Source organism: Rhinopithecus bieti, unplaced genomic scaffold (genome assembly GCF_001698545.2).
Source record: "Rhinopithecus bieti isolate Rb0 unplaced genomic scaffold, ASM169854v2 scaffold_11380, whole genome shotgun sequence".
NCBI lineage: Eukaryota > Metazoa > Chordata > Mammalia > Primates > Cercopithecidae > Rhinopithecus > Rhinopithecus bieti.
In genome coordinates this window covers 436264-454358 of record NW_016807225.1, presented here as the reverse complement: position 1 = coordinate 454358, position 18095 = coordinate 436264, and the positions used below count along the sequence as shown (strand labels likewise).

Genomic DNA, 18095 nt, shown 5'->3' with positions numbered 1-18095 from the left:
TTTAGGATTGTTTCTTCTATTCCTGTGAAGAATATCACTGGTATTTTTTTTTTTTTTCTTAGAAATTGTATTGGTCCTGGAGAAAGGGAGGCAAGCAGCCCCTGCCTCCCGCTCAGAGTGCCCCCAGCCCTCACTGTTTCCCGTTGCCATTGATGGGGAGGTTCACGTGCTCAGGGGAGGCCAGGAAAGCCTTGAGCTTGGGCCGGGCACTGAGGCGCGCCACATAGGCCGAGAGCAAGGGGAACGCATCCAGGCAGTCGGGGGCCAGGACCTCATGGATCAGCAGCAAGTCCAGCAGGTTGTAGTCAGCGAAGGAGATCTGGTCTCCCACAATGAAGGTCTTGCCTCCCTGGTTCTGGGACAGCAGGGTCTCAAAAGGCTTCAGTTGCCCGGGCAATGCCTTCACATAGTCATCCTTGCCCACCTCGTAGTTGGTGTAGATGAGGGAGAGGTATTTGCAGCGGAGGTCCTCCACGCCATCATTCACCATGTCCACCAGGGCTGCCTCCCGCTGGTCCTTCCCATAGAGCCCAAGAGTGCGGCCCAGGTGACGCAGGAAGGTATTGGATTGGTACAGGGTGAGGTCTCCGTCCTGGAACTTGGGGAGCTGCCCATACAGGCAGGAGGCTTTGAGAGAGCCCTCTTGCCAGGTCTCCATTGTTACCACCTCCTCCTTCCAGCTCTGGCCCTAGTCTGCCAGCAGCATGCGCAGGGCCGCGCAGCGGCCTCGAACTGGGAAGTAGACCACGGTGTAGGGCGGCATGGTGGCACACGCGGCGGCGGCGACGAAACTCCAGCCATTTTTGCTATTCTTTATCAGGTTGGTGCAAAAGTAATTGTGGTTTTTGACCATTCTTTTAATTCTTTTAATGCACCAACCTAATATTTTGATTGTCCCAGATTTGGCCAATGGCAGCCCCTTCAAACAAGGCCATGTCCTTTAAAATGTTTTATTTTATTTTCTGGCACAATTACATATTCCACACTTTTTTTTTTTTTTTTTTTAGATGGAGTTTCACTCTTGTTGCTCAGGCTGGAGTGCAATGGTGTGATCTTGGCTCACTGCAACCTCTGCCTCCCGTGTTCAAATGATTCTCCTGCCTCAGCCTCCTGAATAGCTGGAGTTACAGGTGCCTGCCACCACACCTGGCTAACTTTTATATTTTTAGTAGAGATGGGGTTTCATCATGTTGGCCAGGCTGGTCTCAAACTGCTGACCTCAGTAATCCACCCGCCTTGGCCTCCCAAAGTGCTGGGATTACGGGCCAGCCTCTTTTTTTTTTTTTTTTGAGACAGAATCTCACTCTGTTACCCAGGCTTGACTGCAGTGGCACAGTCTTGGCTCACTGCAACCTCTGCCTCCTGGGTTCAAGCGATTCTTGTGCCTCAACCTCCCAAGCAGCTGGGACTACAGGCACGCGCCACCATGCCTAGCTAATTTTTTGTAGAGAGAGCTAATTTTCTAGTAGAGATGGAGTTTCACCATGTTGGCCAGGCTGGTATCGACCTCCTGGCCTCATGTGATGCACCCCGGTCAGCCTCCCAAAGTGCTGGGATTACAGGCATGGGCCACCATGAACAGCCCAGCCTCATCTTTTATATTCCCTGCTCCAGTCCTGAAATCAACCATTTCTCCAAGGAATGCTGGTTTTAGAAGGGAATATGAGTAGCTTTTTAAACTAAAGACTTGTTGACATGGTTGTTGACACAAGTGAGATACTGTGTACAATGTTTTAGACCACCTTAAGAAAAAATCTAGATATTCTAAAAAACAAACTGGGACAATCCTAAATCACATAAAACAGGTGTGACACTTAATGAGATTATTTTGTGATTAATTCAGTACAGCATTAAATTCTCTTAAGGGGAATCTCCTAATTTTGTTCACAGTAAAATAGTTTTCAAAACACATCTCATTTCTAATAGTTCTATAATTAACATAAGACTATAAACAGTTTAAACAAAGTTTAACATAATAACATCTTTCTAGTATATAGCAAAATGAGTATCAAAACTATGGGAAAGCTAGTTAATGAGGATATATTTAGTCTACTTTGTTTCTTTCTCCCAAGGTTGTTTCTTTTGGTTTAATGGCAATCCATGATTACAAAAATTACCCATTTGTTACTGCCAGATGCTGCCCTTTGATATAATGAGGCAGATGAGAATCAGAAAATGCAAGTGATACTGATATAGACCAATACAAATGAGCTATTACAAGCCACAAAACAAAGTATCTAAGTAATGCATTTGGAAATTATTTCTATGGCTGACTAAACAACTTACTTTAGAATAATACTTTATAGAGGGCAATTTAATAATACCTACTATTAAAAGAGTAATTTTAAAAATAAAAATTGGCCAGGTTTTGTGGCTCATACGTGTAATCCCAACACTTTGGGAGGGTGAGGGGCGCGGATCACTCGAGGCCAGGAGTTACAGATCAGCCTGGCCCACAACATGCCAAAACCCCGTCCTTACTAAAAATACAAAAAATAAATAAAATAAAGATAGAAATTGCTGGACCAGGTGCTATTGCTCACACCTGTAATCTCAGCACTTTGGGAGGCTGAGTTGGGAGGATTGCTTAAGCCCAGGAGTTCGAGGCTAGCCTGAGTGACATGGCGAAATCCTGTCTCTGTAAAAACTACAAAAAATCAGCCAGGCATCGTGGCTCATGCTTGCAATCCCAGCACTTTGGGAGGCCAATGTGGGTGGATCACTTGAGCTCCGGAGTTCAAGACCAGCCTGGGCAACATGGCAAAACCCTGTCTCTACCAAAAATACAAAAAATTAGCCAGGCATGGAGGTGCGTGCCTGCAGTCTCAGCTGCTTGGGAGATGGAGGCAGGAGGATCATCTGAGCCCAGAGGTCGATCCTGTGGTGAGCCATGATCACACCACTGCACTCCAGACCAGGCAATAGAGTGAGCCCCTGTCTCAAAAATAATAATAAAATAATAATAATATGAGACAGAGTTTTGCTCTGTTGCCCAGGCTGGACTGCTGTGACATGACCATGGCTCACTGCAGCTTCAACCTCCTGGGCTTAAGTGATGCTCCCACCTTAGCCTCCTGAGTAGCTGGGACTACAGATGCACACTGCCATGCCTGGCTATTTTTTTATTTTGTGTAGAGACTGGGTCTTGCGTTGTTCCCCAGGCTGGTCCTGAACTCCTAGGCTAAGTTATCCTCCAGTTCGGCCTCCCAAAGTGTTGGCATTATAGGCACGAACTACCACACCCAGCCTGAATTTCTACTTTTAACATCCACTAGGGGTGTGACTTTGGGCAAGTTACCTGTCCTTTCTGAGAGTCAATTTCTTCATCTGTAACATGGAAATAACAATATTATAGCTACATGGGGTTATTAAAATAATAGGAGGTTAGTAAAAGAATCAGAGAGGTAAAGCACCCAGTATAGTACATTGTAGTGGCTCCAAAATGTTAGTTCCCTTCCTTTTTTCTTTTTCTTTTTTCTTTTCTTTTCTTTTTTTTTTTTTGAGATGGAGTCTCACTGTGTCGCCCAGGCTGGAGTACAGTGGTATGATCTCAGCTCACTGCAATCTCTGCCTCGTGGGTTCAAGCAATTCTCCTGCCTCAGCCTCCCGAGTGGCTGGGACTACAGGCACATGCAGCCATGCCCGGTTAATTTTTGTATTTTAGTAGGGACGGGGTTTCACCGTGCTGCCCAGGCTGGTTGCGAACTCCTGGGCTCAGGCAATTTGCCCACCTCAGCCTCCCAAAGTGCTGGGATTATAGGCGTGAGCCACTGCGCCCGGCCTCCCTTTTTCTTCCAAATATAAAATGATAGCTTTACTCTCAACACTTTAATAAGGTACAATAAGATACAAGATTCAACTTGCTGGGTTCAGAACATTATCACAGATTACCAGTGAACGGCTTTACAAATTTTTAAAACTAAAAATTAGCATCAAAAAATATATAGATCACATACCATGCTCTTGTCCTTAAAATAAAGTGGATCATAATGTTCCCTTACGATCATCCATCTCTGTTTGCTTCAGAGAAGAAAACATGGAACAAGGATTGAAAATAAGAGAGCCAATAACAGTAAAACCATTCTGAAAAAGTGTCTTGCTTCAAGGAGGGTAAAGGTCAATTGAAATGTCTTAACTATATGTTAAGATTTCAAGGAATTAAAAATCTTTGAAATATATAACCACATCAGTATCACCACAGAGGTAGTTAATGAGGCCGAGGAGGTTTTCTACCTACCTACCATATTATCTTTCTCCTGATCCTGCTTCTTTAGGTAACTTAATACTGACATTATGTCTTTCTCCATTTTACATTGCTTTTTCTTTAAGTCCTCATTACTTTTTGCCAGTGTCCGTGAAGTATCACGATACTCAATCCTAGAGAGTTCTGTGACTTCCAACCTGGCCTCCCAAAGGGAGGCATTGGCCTTGGCTCTGTCCACCACAGATTCATCTGTTTTTATTAACTTCCTGCATGGGAAGAGGACATTGACAGTATATGACTATTTATACAACTCTAATATGCAGACAGTATATAACTCTACTATATTACTATTAAATTTTTCTCTTTTTAAATTTGTTTTGCTTGGCATTGCCTGGAACACATGAGAAAACATTGTTGGATGAATAAGTTAACAAGAAATACATATTCACATTTGAAAACGAAAAAAAATACATATTCACATCGTATTCACGTAAGAGAATTAAGTAAGCCTCTTCCTGGAAGAGGCGAGCCCCCGGAGCATAACGCAAAAAGAGTGGAAAAACAAGGGAAAAGAACAGGATAAACCAAACTCATTTCATAAAGCTTTCATACTTTTTTTTTTTTTTTTTGAGACAGGGCCCTGGCCCATCCACCGAATGCCTGGAAGGCAGAAGCACGGATCCGGGCTCCCCACCAACCCCTGCCTCTGGCTCAAGCCCATCCCACCCACCTCAGGCCTCCAGTGCTGGAACCCCAGGCTACGCAACATGCGCCAGCTAATTTTGATGTTTACCCCTCATAGAAATAGGTTTCGCCCATGTGGCCCCAGCGCTGGTCTTGAACGCCTGGACTCAAGTGATCCTCCTACCCAGCCTCCCAATAAGGCTGAGAAGCAGGGGAGCCACGTGGGCCGGACAGTTTTTATATCGTTTCATTACTTATTTGACCCCATTTTTTTTTTTTTTTTAAAAAAGATGGGTGGTCTCACATGTTGCCTAGGCGGTCCCAACTCGCTGGGCCCCAAGATCCTCCCACCTCAGCCCTCTAATTGGCGAGAATTCACAGTGGGAACCAGTGCCTGGCCTGATTCCGCTGTAGTTTAAACATCTTTCATCCTAACTCACTCAGTTGGCGGACCTGTTGGTTCCTCGTCACTGCAACCCCCATTACCCGTTCGGTTTCTGCATGAGTATACCCATTGAGTGTGAACTATAACTCGCGCACCCCCACCTTCCGCCCTCCCACTTTTGAGTTTTTTTGTTTGTTTTTTGTTTTGTTTTTGCAGGTCTTGGACAAAAAAGTCAAGTCACTAAGGAAAATATGGTTAAATACTATCCATCTGTGCCACGTTCACCGGGCACCTTTTTTTTTTTTTCTTTTTTGAAGGACCAAGCTCTTGCCTGTCATCGCAGGATAGTGAGAGGCAATCACACACAGCTCACTGGCGCCGCGACCTGCCCAGGCCCCGGCAGACCAAGCCCCACTTCAACCTCCTGAGTAACGGGTACTACAGGCATGAGTGAGCATGCCCCACTAATTTAACAAAAACTTTTTGAGAGACAAGGTCTCCATGTTTCAGGCTGGCTTGAAAGCTGCCTGGGCTCAAGGATCTCCCCTACTCACCTCCAAAAAGGCTGGGCATGAGCCATGCATGCCCCGCCCAACCCGTTTAAGGATGCCGAGAAACCATAACATGTATAAGAGGTGGAGAGAAAAAGGAGGATTCGAAGATTAAAGTGATAAAGGAAGAGGTTTTTCTAAATATTTATCGAGAGCATTAACAAATAACACCCTACTCCTTATAATAGTAGGTAACCATGATATACAAATAAGACAAATATTAAGATATTCGGCCCGGGCGCGGCGGCTCAAGCCTGTAATGCCGGGCACTTTGGAAGTGCCCCCGAGACGGGGATCACGAGGCAGGAGATCGAGACCATGCCGTGGCTAACAGGTGAAACCCTGCCTACTAAAAAAAAAAAAAAAAAAAAAAAAAAAAAGAAATATTCACCTTGTATTTGAATCTAAAAATTTCACCACAATATATGGGATATGGACCTTTCTATGCTGGCCACCCCTCCCACATCCACTCCCTAGCCTCTGGTTCCAGTCCTCTTCCACCAGAGTAATGGGTTGCAGTAGAGAGAACTCAAAAGTCCGGCACTTTCACCTTTTTGTTCTCGTCAAATTAAGGCCAGCTCTATTCCCGAACCCCTCAGTCCTGTAAACTCTTGATGCGCCCCGTGTCCCTTCTTGGCATTGGTAGGCACTGGTGATACACAGGCTCACACACCATCCAGGTACAGTCTCAAGTGGCATCAAAGCACTTTTGATGAGACAGGGCATGGTATATGGCTGTCAATCCCAGCACTTTGAAGAAGGCCAGGGGGGATCACCTGAAGGCAGGAATTCAAGACAGCGGCCAACCCATGGTGAAACCCCCGCCTCCACGAAAAAATAAAATAGCTGGGCATGGGACGGGTGCCTGTAACCCAGCACTCAGGCCAGGCTGAGGCCAGAATAATGGTTACTACCCAAGGGAGGCCAGAGGGTTGCAGTGAAGCCAAGACATGCCCATTTGCACCTCCCCCAGCCTGGGCAACAAGAGGCAAAACTGTCCAAGGAAAAAAAAAAAGACTTGAGCAAGAAATTAAGACACTCCTAAAAATAGGACCACAACTCACTGTAGAAACATTGAAGCCAGGTTCTCAAACATGGGTCATGAAAATCCAAGGAAAAGGTCCTACCCCAGTGTTCCTCATTGTTCAAAGTGTACTGTAGAACAGTCAAAACCTGAAAACATATGTGAGGAGTTCTAGGAATGGATAAGCCCTGTTGGCACTTTAAGTCTAGACCACGGTGCAGCATGTATAAAACCAACAACAACAAAAAACCCATAAGATAAAACTACATTAATACACGGGAAGAAAAAAGTCACAGTAAGTATGACATTGGGCCATCATTTAAGTAAAAAAGAAAATACTCCAAAAGATCAGTAAGTGTATTTGGATAATGACGACTATGAAAAAAATGACACTAGCAGGGTATTTGTTTTTCCTTTTGGAGCTCGCCATGTTCCCAACTTCCTGTATCACAATGAATACTCTCCTAAGTTAGCTGACACAACATCTCAAGTTGGTGCCAACCTGTGTCCCATAGAGGAATGAAACCACCGGGGTCCCCCAAGCAGGGCATGGCATCTAGCAGCAACCCAGCCTGAAGGGTGGCAAAGAACAGTACCCACCCGCAGTGGCCGATCAGTTGGGAAAACCTCCACAATACCCAACGTGCGAAAATACTTCAGGGCCCCCTTGAACCAAAAGAGATCTCTGAAAGAGCCCAAAGGAAATGCTTAGACATCCCTACACGTAAGAGCATCTGAACCACAAGAGCCCACATGGGAACTGGTAACTCTCAAGCAAGGGAGAGCCCAAGAGGCCGAGGGCCGGCGCGGGGGCGCCAGTAACCAGCCCCCAGACCCGAAACTCAGGCAGCCCAGGAAAGGGGACCCGCGTGGCTTCTCCTTTTTACTGTGTCTTGCCTTTGCTCTTGCCTTCTTTTTGCCTTCCTTCGACGGCATCTGGCTCCCCAAGCGGCCCCCGCGTCCGCCGTTGCCCAGCCGCCGCACGCGGCCGGCTCCGTCCCCAGGAACCCTGGACGCCGAACGGCAACGCCCGCCCCCGCCGCTGAACGCCGCCGCGGCGACAGCGGCAAGCCGCCCGTGACGTCCGAACGCCGCCGCGCGCGGGGGCGGGGCGGAGGTCGCGCCGAGGGTGGCGGGCTGCCGCGCCAGGGTGGCGCGCGCGCGGTGAGTGTGCGAGAGTTGGCAGCTCCTGATCTTCTATGTGGGGCTCGGGCTCCGCGGGCGGGAGGCGCGAGCTGGCAGCCCCGGGCGGTAGCGCTCCGTCCTGCGGCCCGGGTGTGTCAGAAGTCGCTGCGGTCGGGGCACCCTTGCTTCAGGAGGCTTAGATCCCCGCTGGTCCGCCCGCCCCGCCGCGGTGGTCTGAGCCGCAGCGCTTTTCCGTGCCTCCACGCCGCAGCCAACGTGGCTGCGGCTGTCTAGCCCTAGCCCCCGCTCCATCTCCGCCGCTCCCGGCACTGCCCGACTTCTTTGAGTTCCATCCCTTTCCTGGCTTTTCATCCTTGCTGATTCTGTAAGGGATAGCGCAGCCAGCGGACGTCCCAGGCCAAACGTTTTTTGATAGGCTGTTGAGGACTTTCCCGAGGGCGGTGGTTGGGGGCGAGGCTGCCTGCCTCCCAAGAGCAGCAGCACGCCAGAGAGCCGGCAGGGAGGGGAGTGCTGCCACCGAGGTCGGGAGCAGGGTCCTGGGCCTCATTGGGTCCTGTGTGGCCGATACTTCCCGCCCACGACCGGCCCCCGGATTTCGATTTGCTAATACCTCACCCGTCCGCAGCCTTCTTTCCTGAAAGTTAATATAAAGTTGAAAGCTCTTCAACTTGCTTCCCCGACTCCTGAAATCCCGAATACACCTCTGAAAAGGAGTGTACTCACAAATATTCTCATTTTTCAATGAGACTCAGTCATTAAGGAAGATACGGTATTCTGAGTGTCAAGCCAGTAGGAGACTTGTGGTTGAAGCTCTGCTCTGTGTTATACTCCATTTCAATTTAAAAAGTTTATTTTAAATGTCGTTGTAGATCCTTCCTCACTATTTCTCTATGGAGGACTTAATTCATACACCCCTTCCTGAGGTCTTTGACCTCTAATTACTCCCCCCCACCTTATTTGCCACTTGCATGATTTCTGTTTCTGAATTTCTGTTTCTGCACTGAGGGAACATGCCGATTTGGTAATGATAAGCCATGTAAACTTTTTTTTTTTCTGAGACAGAGTCTCCTGTCGCCCAGGCTGGAGTGCAGTGGGGCATCTCAGCTCCCTGCGACCTCCACCTCCTGGGTTCAAGAATTCTCCTGCCTCAGCCTCCCCAGTAACTAGGACTACAGGTGCGTGCCATCACACCCAGCTAATTTTTGTATTTTTGGTAGAGATGGAGTTTCACCATACTGGCCAGGCTGGTCTCGAACTCCTGGCCTCTGGTGATCCACCCACCTCGGCCTCCCAAAGTGTTGAAATTACAGGCGTGAGCCACCGCCCCCGGCTGTAAACCTTTTTTTTTTTTTTTTTTTTTTTTTCCTGAGACGGAGTCTCGCTCTTGTTGCCCAGGCTAGAGTGCAGTGGCGCGATCTCGGCCCACCGCAACCTCCGTCTCCCGGGTTCAGGCGATTTTCCTGCCTCAGCCTCTCTAGTAGCTGGGATTACAGGCGCACACCACCATCCCTGGCTAATTTTGTATTTTTAGTAGAGACGGGGTTTCACCATGTTGGTCAGGCTGGCGTAAACCTTTTTATACATACCATCTGTCAGCATGATCATGGCTTTTCTTTTTTCTTTTTTTTTTTTTGTTGAGAGGGAGTTTCTCTCTTGTTGCCCGCCCAGGCTGGAGTGCAATAGCATGATCTCGGCTCACCACCACCTCCACCTCCCGGATTCAAGCAATTCTCCTGCCTCAGCCTCCCGAGTAGCTGGGATTACAGCATGTGCCACCACGCCCGGCTACTTTTATATTTTTAGTTGAGATGGGGTTTCTCCATGTTGGTCAGGCCGGTCTCGAACTTCTGACCACAGGTGATCCACCCGCCTCGGCCTCCCAAAATGCTGGAATTACAGGCGTGAGCCACCGCACTTGGCTGATCATGGCTTTTTCTGACTGTATTTCTGGTACATTTTCACACTCCCGTGAATCCATAGGTGGAATCGCCATATATTGAAGGGGTTATCTCTGATATAAAATCTATAAAGTTACTATTAATTTTGTATGTGTAAGGTTCTGAAAAAGCACACTGTTGATAAGCTGCAGAAAAGAGAGTAAGGCATCTTCTGTCACAGGCTGTATATTCGGAATTTATTCTAGAAATTGGTAACTTTATTTAATTTTTTTGAGACAGAGTCTTGCTCTGTCACCTAGGTTGGAGTGCAGTGGCGCTATCTTGGCTCACTGCAAGCTCTGCCTCCTGGGTTCATGCCATTCTTCTGCCTTAGCCTCCCCAGCAGCTGGGACTACAGGCGCTCGCCGCCACGCCGGGCTAATTTTTTGTATTTTTAGTAGAGACCAGGTTTCACCATATTAACCAGGATGGTCTCGATCTCCTGACCTTGTGATCCTCCCACCTCGGCCTCCCAAAGTGCTGAGATTAAAGGTGTGAGCCACCTAGCCCGGCCAGAAATTGGTAACTTTATAATATGAAAGTCAGTTCAAGACTCCTTATTTGAACATAGGCTTATAAATTAATTTATAAACAAAAATTTGACTATAACAAGATTATTAATATATGCATAGTACCTTAGTTATAGTACTTTATAGTTTCTTTTATTGGTTTTTGGGTTTTTTGGTGGTTTTCTTGAGATAGGGTCTTATTCTTGCCCATGCTGGAGTACAGTGGCAGGGTCATGGCTCCTTACAGCTTCGACCTCCTGGACTCAAGTCTCTGGCATGCACCACCACGCCTGGCTAATTTTGTATTTTTTGTAGAGACAGGGTTTTGCCATGTTGCTCAGGCAGGTCTTGAACTCCTGAGCTCAAGTGATCCTCCTGCCTTTGCCTCCCAAAGTGCCGGGATTACAGGCATGAGCAGCCACACCTGACCTAGTTTATTTTATTGTATATATTTTTTATTGACTAAGTTTGATTTTGTAGATAAAGCTGTTGTGACATGAATATGACTCAGAGAAATGCCAAGATTTCATACTTCAGTAGAGGTGGGTCTAGAGTCTACAGTCTTCTGAATCCCCTCATTTTCTACCAAAGAACTGAATGTTGTTACTGTCATCTGCTGGTGAGCAACAACTGATAGTGTGGATAGTAGAGTAGGAAGTTGCTCTTTAGTAGTTCATGTGGTAGCATTTCCTTCCACAGTTACTGGTAGGTGCCTTTACTGTGAAGTTTCAGGAATTATTACTAAATAAATTTGCTTTGTTTCATTGTTTAGAACACTAATGCTTTTAAACTTGGAATAAACCACTTCTTGTTTTGTTGACTTGGTTTTGTAATTCTTTTTCTGTCCAGTTTTCCTTGTTCCTGGTCAACAAAGAAATGTGGAGTGTCTTGGCTGAATCCTCATACAGACAAGATCATTATGGTGCTGTTAGGTAGGACTTGTATCCAGATGTAAGGTAATATCTCCACCAGCTTAAAGTTGTAAATGTATTTCAAATGCTCCTGAATGGTGGTTTTCTTTTTTTCCTGAATTTAATTCTCTATTATTTTGCCAGGTGATGTTAATTTTGTTCAATAAACCATATATAAAATTTAGAACTATTATGTATCAAAATAGATAGAACTTCTGGCAGGGCATGGTGGTTCATGCCTGTAATCCTAACACTTTTGGGAGACCAAGTCAGGTGGATTGCTTAAGCCCAATTCAAGACCAGTCTGAACAACATGGTAAAACCCTGTCTTTACACAAAGTACAAAAATTAACCAGGTGTGGTGACATGTACCTGTAGTTCCAGCTTACTCAGGAGTCTGAGTTCAGAGGACCACCTGAGCCCAGGGAGGTCAAGGCTTCAGTGAGCCATGATTGTGCCACTGTATTCCAGCCTGAGCAATAGTGTGACTCTTTCTCAAAAAAAAAAAGGGCAGGGGTGCGGGGAGACAGGGGTAGTACTTCTGCTTGTTTCTTCTAGTAGCTCCAGAACTGGGTTTACTTTATAAACTCATCTGTAACTTTATTTGGGTTTACCTTAGAAGCCATGTTTCTGTTCATAAATCATTCTTGAAATCACCGTATAGCAGATGGTACTTTATAGGTAGAACAGACTAAGTGAACAGCTTTAGATTTTGTTTTTACATAGCCTTTAGAATCCTAAATAAATATATTATTATCCAAACCGTATTTGAAGGGAATAATCAGTGTTTCTCTTGGGAGTTACTTTTTTTTTTTTGAGAGGTAGTCTTGCTCTTTCGCCCAGGCTGGAGTGCAGTGGCACGATCGTGTCTCACTTCAACTTCCACCTCGTAGGTTCAAGTGATTCTCCTGCCTCGGCCTCCAGAGTAGCTGGGATTACAGGCGCCTACCACCATGCCTGGCTAATTTTGTATTTTAGTAGAGATGGGGTTTCACCATGTTGGCCAGGCTGGTCTTGAACTCCTCACCTCAGGTGATCTGCCTGCCTTGGCTTCCCAAAGTGCTGGGATTACAGGCTTGAGCCACCCACACCTGGCCAGGAGTTACTTTCATCCTGCTTTTTTATTGCATGTGCTGCAAATATAGAATTCTACTAAATTGACATTTTCTTGTGATACTAAGACTAGTTCACATCTCTCCAGGGGCATTTTAAGAAATCCTGGTGGTCAAGGGTTTCATCTTATCACTTTTAGATAAATTTTTAAAATTTAAAGCATTCACTGTTTTACTTATATACAAGATACATTACCACAGATATTTATTTATTTATTTTATTTATTTGTTTATGAATGAATGACAGGGTCTCACTATGTCACCCAGGCTGGAGTGCAGTGGTGCAGTCATGACTCACTGCAGCCTCAATCTTCTGGGCTCAAGCAGTTCTCCCACATCAGTCTCCTGAGTAGCTGGGACCACAGGTTTGTGCCACCATGCCCAGCTAACTGTTTCTTTTTTTTTTTTTTTTTTTTGGTTGAGACTGGGTCTCACTGTGTTGCTCCTGGGCTCAAATGGTTCTCCTACCTCAGCCTCTGAAAGTGCTGGGATTATAGTTGTGGGCCACCATGCTTGGCCATATATTTTTGAGATGGGGTTTTGTTATGTTGCCCAGGCTGAACTTAAGCTCCTGAGCTCAAGAGATCCTCCTACCTCGGCTTCCCAAGTAGCTGGGACTACAGGCGTGCACCACGATGCCTACAAATAATTATTAATTACTGTTACTTTATTTGCAAAATATCCCATTTTTATTAGTTGTCCATCCCAACAGAGCCACAGACTAAAAGTTCTCTAAGAAAACTTACCTGGACTGGGCACAGTGACTCACATCTGTAATCCTAGCACTTTGGGAGGCCGAGGTAGGAGGATTGCTAGAGCCCAGGATTTTGAGACTGGCCTGAACAACATAACAAGATCCTGTCTCTAATTTTTTAAAAAAGCAAAGAAAAATTACCCAAATTTTAGGCCCACTTGTCTGCATTTTCATGTCATGGATCTGTCAAATGTTCATTCATTTAAGAAACATTTAATGAGGCCGGGCGCGGTGGCTCACGCCTGTAATCCCAGCACTTTGGGAGGCCGAGGCGGACGGATCATGAGGTCAGGAGATCGAGACCATCCTGGCCAACATGGTGAAACCCCGTCTCTACTAAAATTAGCCGGGCGTGGTGGCAAGCACCTGTAGTCCCAGCTCCTCAGGGGACTGAGGCAGGAGAATGGCGTGAACCCCGGGGGTGGAGCTTGCAGTGAGCCGAGATCATGCCACTGCACTCCAGCCTGGGCGACAGAGCGAGACTCCGTCTCAAAAAAAAGAAAAGAAACATTTAGTGAATACCAACTGTGTAACAACCTGTCTGATAACTTGATGGGTACAGTAAGGAACGAGAGAAGGCCCTTTCCCTCAAGTTGTTTACAGTCAGATGTGTAAAGCTCTGACCTGAATGTTGATCTCTGAGAATATACAACCTCATTGTCACCCATCCACAAACACTTAACAGTAAACAGTACCAAGCAGGGATTGATAAAGGAGAGACGGTATAGACCAGGGGTGTCCAATCTTTTGGCTTCCTTGGGCTACATTGGAAGAAGAAAAATTCTCTTGAGTCACAAGTAAAATATACTAACACTAATGATAGCTGATGAAGTTAAAAAAAAATCACAAAAATGATCTCATAATATTTTAAGAAAGTTTACGAATTTGTGTTGGGCTGCATTCAAAGCCTTCCTGGGTTGCATGTGGCCCATGGGCTGTGGGTTGACTAAGCTTGGCCCAAACCCTAGGTGCTATTGAATTTGGAGGCATTTAAGACTGTCGTAGTCAGGGAAAGTTTACAGAAGGAGATGGACTGAAAGCAGAGGGAAGTTCATCTGTGAAGTTAGAACAATGTGAGCACAATTCAGAGTATGCTTAAACTCGAACATTGTTTCCTAAAGTGTGGTCCACAGACCGGTAGCATCAGCATCACCTGGTAACTTATTAGAACTGCAGTTTCACATTCCCCACCTGAGACCTACTGAATCAGAAATACTGGCAATGAGGTCCAGCAATCTATGCCCTCCAGGTGGTTCTGATGCATGCTAAAGTTTCAGAACCACTAGACTAGAGCAGAGGGTTGTTGTATGGAATGAGTAGGCCAAAAACTCTAAAAAGATAGGCTGGGAACTCGTTGTGAACGACTTAGAATGTCAGGCAGGGAGTTTGTCTTTTATCCTGCAGACTAGAGCCACCAGCTTGTGACTTGGCTGGATTTGGCTCATAGAATGTGTTTTCTTTGGCCTGAAAGGTGTGTTTTTGGAGGATTTTAAGTGGAATTAGTTGTCATCATTTAAAAATCAGCAGATTTTACAAAGAAATCTGTGCTTTCAGCTTACCTTGAAAAATCAGAAGACCTGGCAGTATGGGGCCTACATTCCATTATGGTAGCAATTGGTGGGAATAGCAAGAAGCTACCCCTTCAGATGGGACACATGCTCTCCAGTTTGCCACAATCCCTACCAGTTCCTTTTGTCTTACACACACCTTTACTTATTTACATTTCCTGCCTGGTGCCTGTAGGTATTTGAGTTTGTAACTTCTGTTGTGGACAGTGGGACATTAATGAAAATTTTGAGAAGCAGAATGACGAGATTTATGTATTTGTTAATTTATTTAACAAACATTAAACAAACATATATGCCAGATTGTACTCTGTTACATAATCAGTGTTCAAAGATGAATGAGTCCCAGCTAGCACCAGTGGCTCATGCCTATAATTGCAGCACTTTGGGAGGCCAAGGCTGGTGGATCACTTGAGGTCAGGAGTTCAAGACCAGCCTGGCCAACATAATGAAATCCCCTCTCTACTAAAAATAAAAAATTAGCCGGGGATGGTGGTGGGCATCTGTAATCCCAGCTACTCGGGAGGCTGAGGCGGGAGAATTGCTTGAACCCAGGTGGCGGAGGTTGCAGTGAGCCAAGATCATGCCATTGCACTCCAGCCTGGACAACAGAGCAAGACACCATCTCAAAGAAAAAAAAAATATTTACTTTGGAGACCCTATAGTTAGAATTTATAACATTGGTTGCATGAGTCATATCCATAATTCAAATCCTGTCTTCAGTGTGTCATCTTCAGATTTATGTTGTGTAGGTAAGTTTAACTTTTTTGTTCCTGAGGGAATAGAAAATAATATATAAACTCAAATTCTTCAAGTGATTCTTTCACCTTAGTCTCCCAAAGTGCTGGGAGTATAGGTGTGAGCCACCAAGCCCCCATCTGCTTGGTCTCTTTTAACCACATACTCGTGCATGTAATAGTAGCCACTCATTGATTATATTGTGGAACATATGGCTGGCATTTTAGCAGCAAAAAAAGACCTCACATCTCGGCTCACTGCAGCCTCGACCTCCCACATTCAAGCAATCCTCCTGTCTCAGCCTCCCAAGTAGCTGGGACTATAGGCACATGCCACCACACCTGGCTAATTTTTTGTGTATTTTGTAGAGTTGTGGTTTTGCCATGTTGCCCAGGTTGGTCTCAAACTCCTGAGCTCAAGCTAACTGCCTGCCTTGACTTCCCAAAGTGCCAGGATTATAGGCATGAGTTACCACGTCCAGTCTGTGTACTTTACTTACAAATTAGTTCCTTAGTCATTTCCTTCTCCACCTTTACACACACATATACACCAGCTTCTAGAGGGAGTGTGACTTGCGTCTCTTGCTGTTGGTGACTTTTTAAATGAGCTGGATATGTGGTAAAGTGGCTGAGGTTGTAATTTGAGTGAGGAGAAAGTGTAGGGGAGGAGAAAGAGCTGGAGGGCATTAGATTACAAGTCAGGAGATGAGCTTGATGATCTGGATTCCAAAGCCTGGAGAGATTAGAAATGAAAATGTAGAAGAGATAACTGAGTCAAAAATAGGCATACTGACAGCAGAGGAAAAAAGGAAACTGTTCTCATAATTATTCATTTCCATCTTACACAGGTTGAAAAGTGATATAATAGTTAAAGGAACAAAGGAGAAAATTCAGAAGGAAGGAAAAAATTGGTAAGTAACATATATAATACCTCACTTTTTCATAGGTCAGATTTCTGCAATTTCTGCTTTGTTGTTCCTAGCTGAGAGATCACAGTAGATGGAAAAGGGTCTATAAGGCACTGAAAGAGCTGTCACAAAGTCCAGTAGCCTTATTCTGTTGGAGAGGCCCTCATTTGCTTATGTTGACTTGAAATTCTAATAATTATGGCTTCCTGATTTACATCCTACAACAGATTTAAAAAGAAAATTAGGAGGTAATGGTGGTTTATTGAAGGAGTTGGGCACATGACAATACTGATCAGTGATAATAGATAGCATGATGTCAGAAAAAACTAGCTCAGAAAGGATAGCAAGCTGGGACCATTTGGTGACAGAAGGGCAAACAGTCCTATAGACCTACTGTAGACCTTAGAAGCATCTCAGTTTTACAGGAAAACATAACTGATAATCATAATCATGACTCTGAACTATAAATAAAAGGTGGTATTCCCTGTGGGAAATTATATAATTCACAATGGAAACGCTTTTTTTTTTTTTTTTGAGATGGAGTTTTGCTCTTATTGCCCAGGCTGGAGTGCAATGGCTCGATCACAGCTCACTGCAACCTCCGCCTCCCGGGTTCAAGCGATTCTCCTGCCTCAGCTTCCCGAGTAGTTGAGATTACAGGCATGGGCCACCATACCCAGTTAGTTTTATATTTTTAGTAGAGTCGGAGTTTCTCCACGTTGGTCAGGCTGGTCTCAAACTCCCGACCTCAGGTGATCCACCCGCCTCGGCCTCCCAAAGTGCTAGGATTACAGGTGTGAGCTGCCACACCTGGCCGAAAACACATTTACCAAACACTGTTAAAGTGTTATAGTGGAACCAGGTGTAGTGGCTCACACTTGTAATCCCTTGAGAGGTTTGGGACATGGGAGGCTGAAGCTGGAGGATCACTTGAGTCCAGGAGTTTGAGACCAGCCTGGGCAACATAGCGAGACTCCTTTCTCTATAAAAAAATTGAAAACACGGCCAGGTACAGTGGCTCACGCCTGTAATGCCAGCACTTTGGGAGGCTGAGGCGGGCAGATCACAAGATCAGAAGATCGAGACCATCCTGGCTAACATGGTGAAACCCCGTCTCCACTAAAAATACAAAAAATTAGCCGGGTATGGTGGCAAACGCCTGTAGTGCCAGCTACTCGGGAGGCTGAGGCAGGAGAATGGCGTGAACCCAGGAGGCAGAGCTTGCAGTGAGCCGAGATCTTGCCTCTGCACGCCATCCAGCCTGGGCAACTCAGCGAGACTGCATCTCAAAAAACAACAACAACAAAAATTGAAAACACATAAAAATTATCTGGGCACAGTGGTTCATGCCTGAAGTCCCAGCCCTCTGGGAGGTTGAAGCAGGAGGATTGCAGGAGTTCAAGGCTACAGTGAGCTGTGATTGTTCCACTGCACTCCAGCCTGGGTGACAGAGCAAGACCTTGTCAATAAAAATGTTTTTTTTTTAAAACCTGAAGTTTCTTTGGTATTTAGAAGGAAAGCATCCTGAAGGCACATTTGGTGGGGGAAAGACAAATATGGGAAAATGTAATTATGGGGAACCGCTATTCCTTCCTTCCTTTATTTATTTATTTATTTATTTATTTATTTTTGAGACAGAGTCTCACTCTGTCGCCCAGGCTGGAGTGC

General features: G+C 45.5%; 2 protein-coding genes and 1 pseudogene across 5 annotated transcripts in view; 1 reads left to right on the top strand and 2 right to left on the bottom strand.

The window, feature by feature from the left end:
• The window catches only part of BBOF1 (basal body orientation factor 1), a 45133-nt gene extending 40669 nt beyond the window's left edge, over positions 1-4464 (bottom strand). The window contains 1 exon segment of the mRNA XM_017880483.1: positions 4242-4464. Coding sequence (XP_017735972.1) covers positions 4242-4307 — 66 coding nt within the window. The 5' untranslated portion in view covers positions 4308-4464.
• LOC108534905 (glutathione S-transferase P pseudogene) lies at positions 57-883 on the bottom strand (annotated as a pseudogene). Its single transcript, XR_001887061.1, has one exon. The product of XR_001887061.1 is annotated as a glutathione S-transferase P pseudogene (transcript).
• Positions 4465-7876: 3412 nt separating the features above from the next.
• ENTPD5 (ectonucleoside triphosphate diphosphohydrolase 5 (inactive)) overlaps positions 7877-18095 on the top strand; it is a 60162-nt gene continuing 49943 nt past the window's right edge. For 2 of the 3 annotated variants that reach the window (XM_017880464.1, XM_017880463.1), the window contains exons 1-3: positions 7877-8012; positions 11290-11372; positions 16368-16430. In XM_017880464.1, coding sequence (XP_017735953.1) covers positions 11317-11372; positions 16368-16430 — 119 coding nt within the window. In that variant the 5' untranslated portion in view covers positions 7877-8012; positions 11290-11316. Of the gene's footprint in view, positions 8013-11289; positions 11397-16367; positions 16431-18095 lie in introns of all 3 variants that reach the window. The other variant, XM_017880465.1, reaches the window with a different exon arrangement.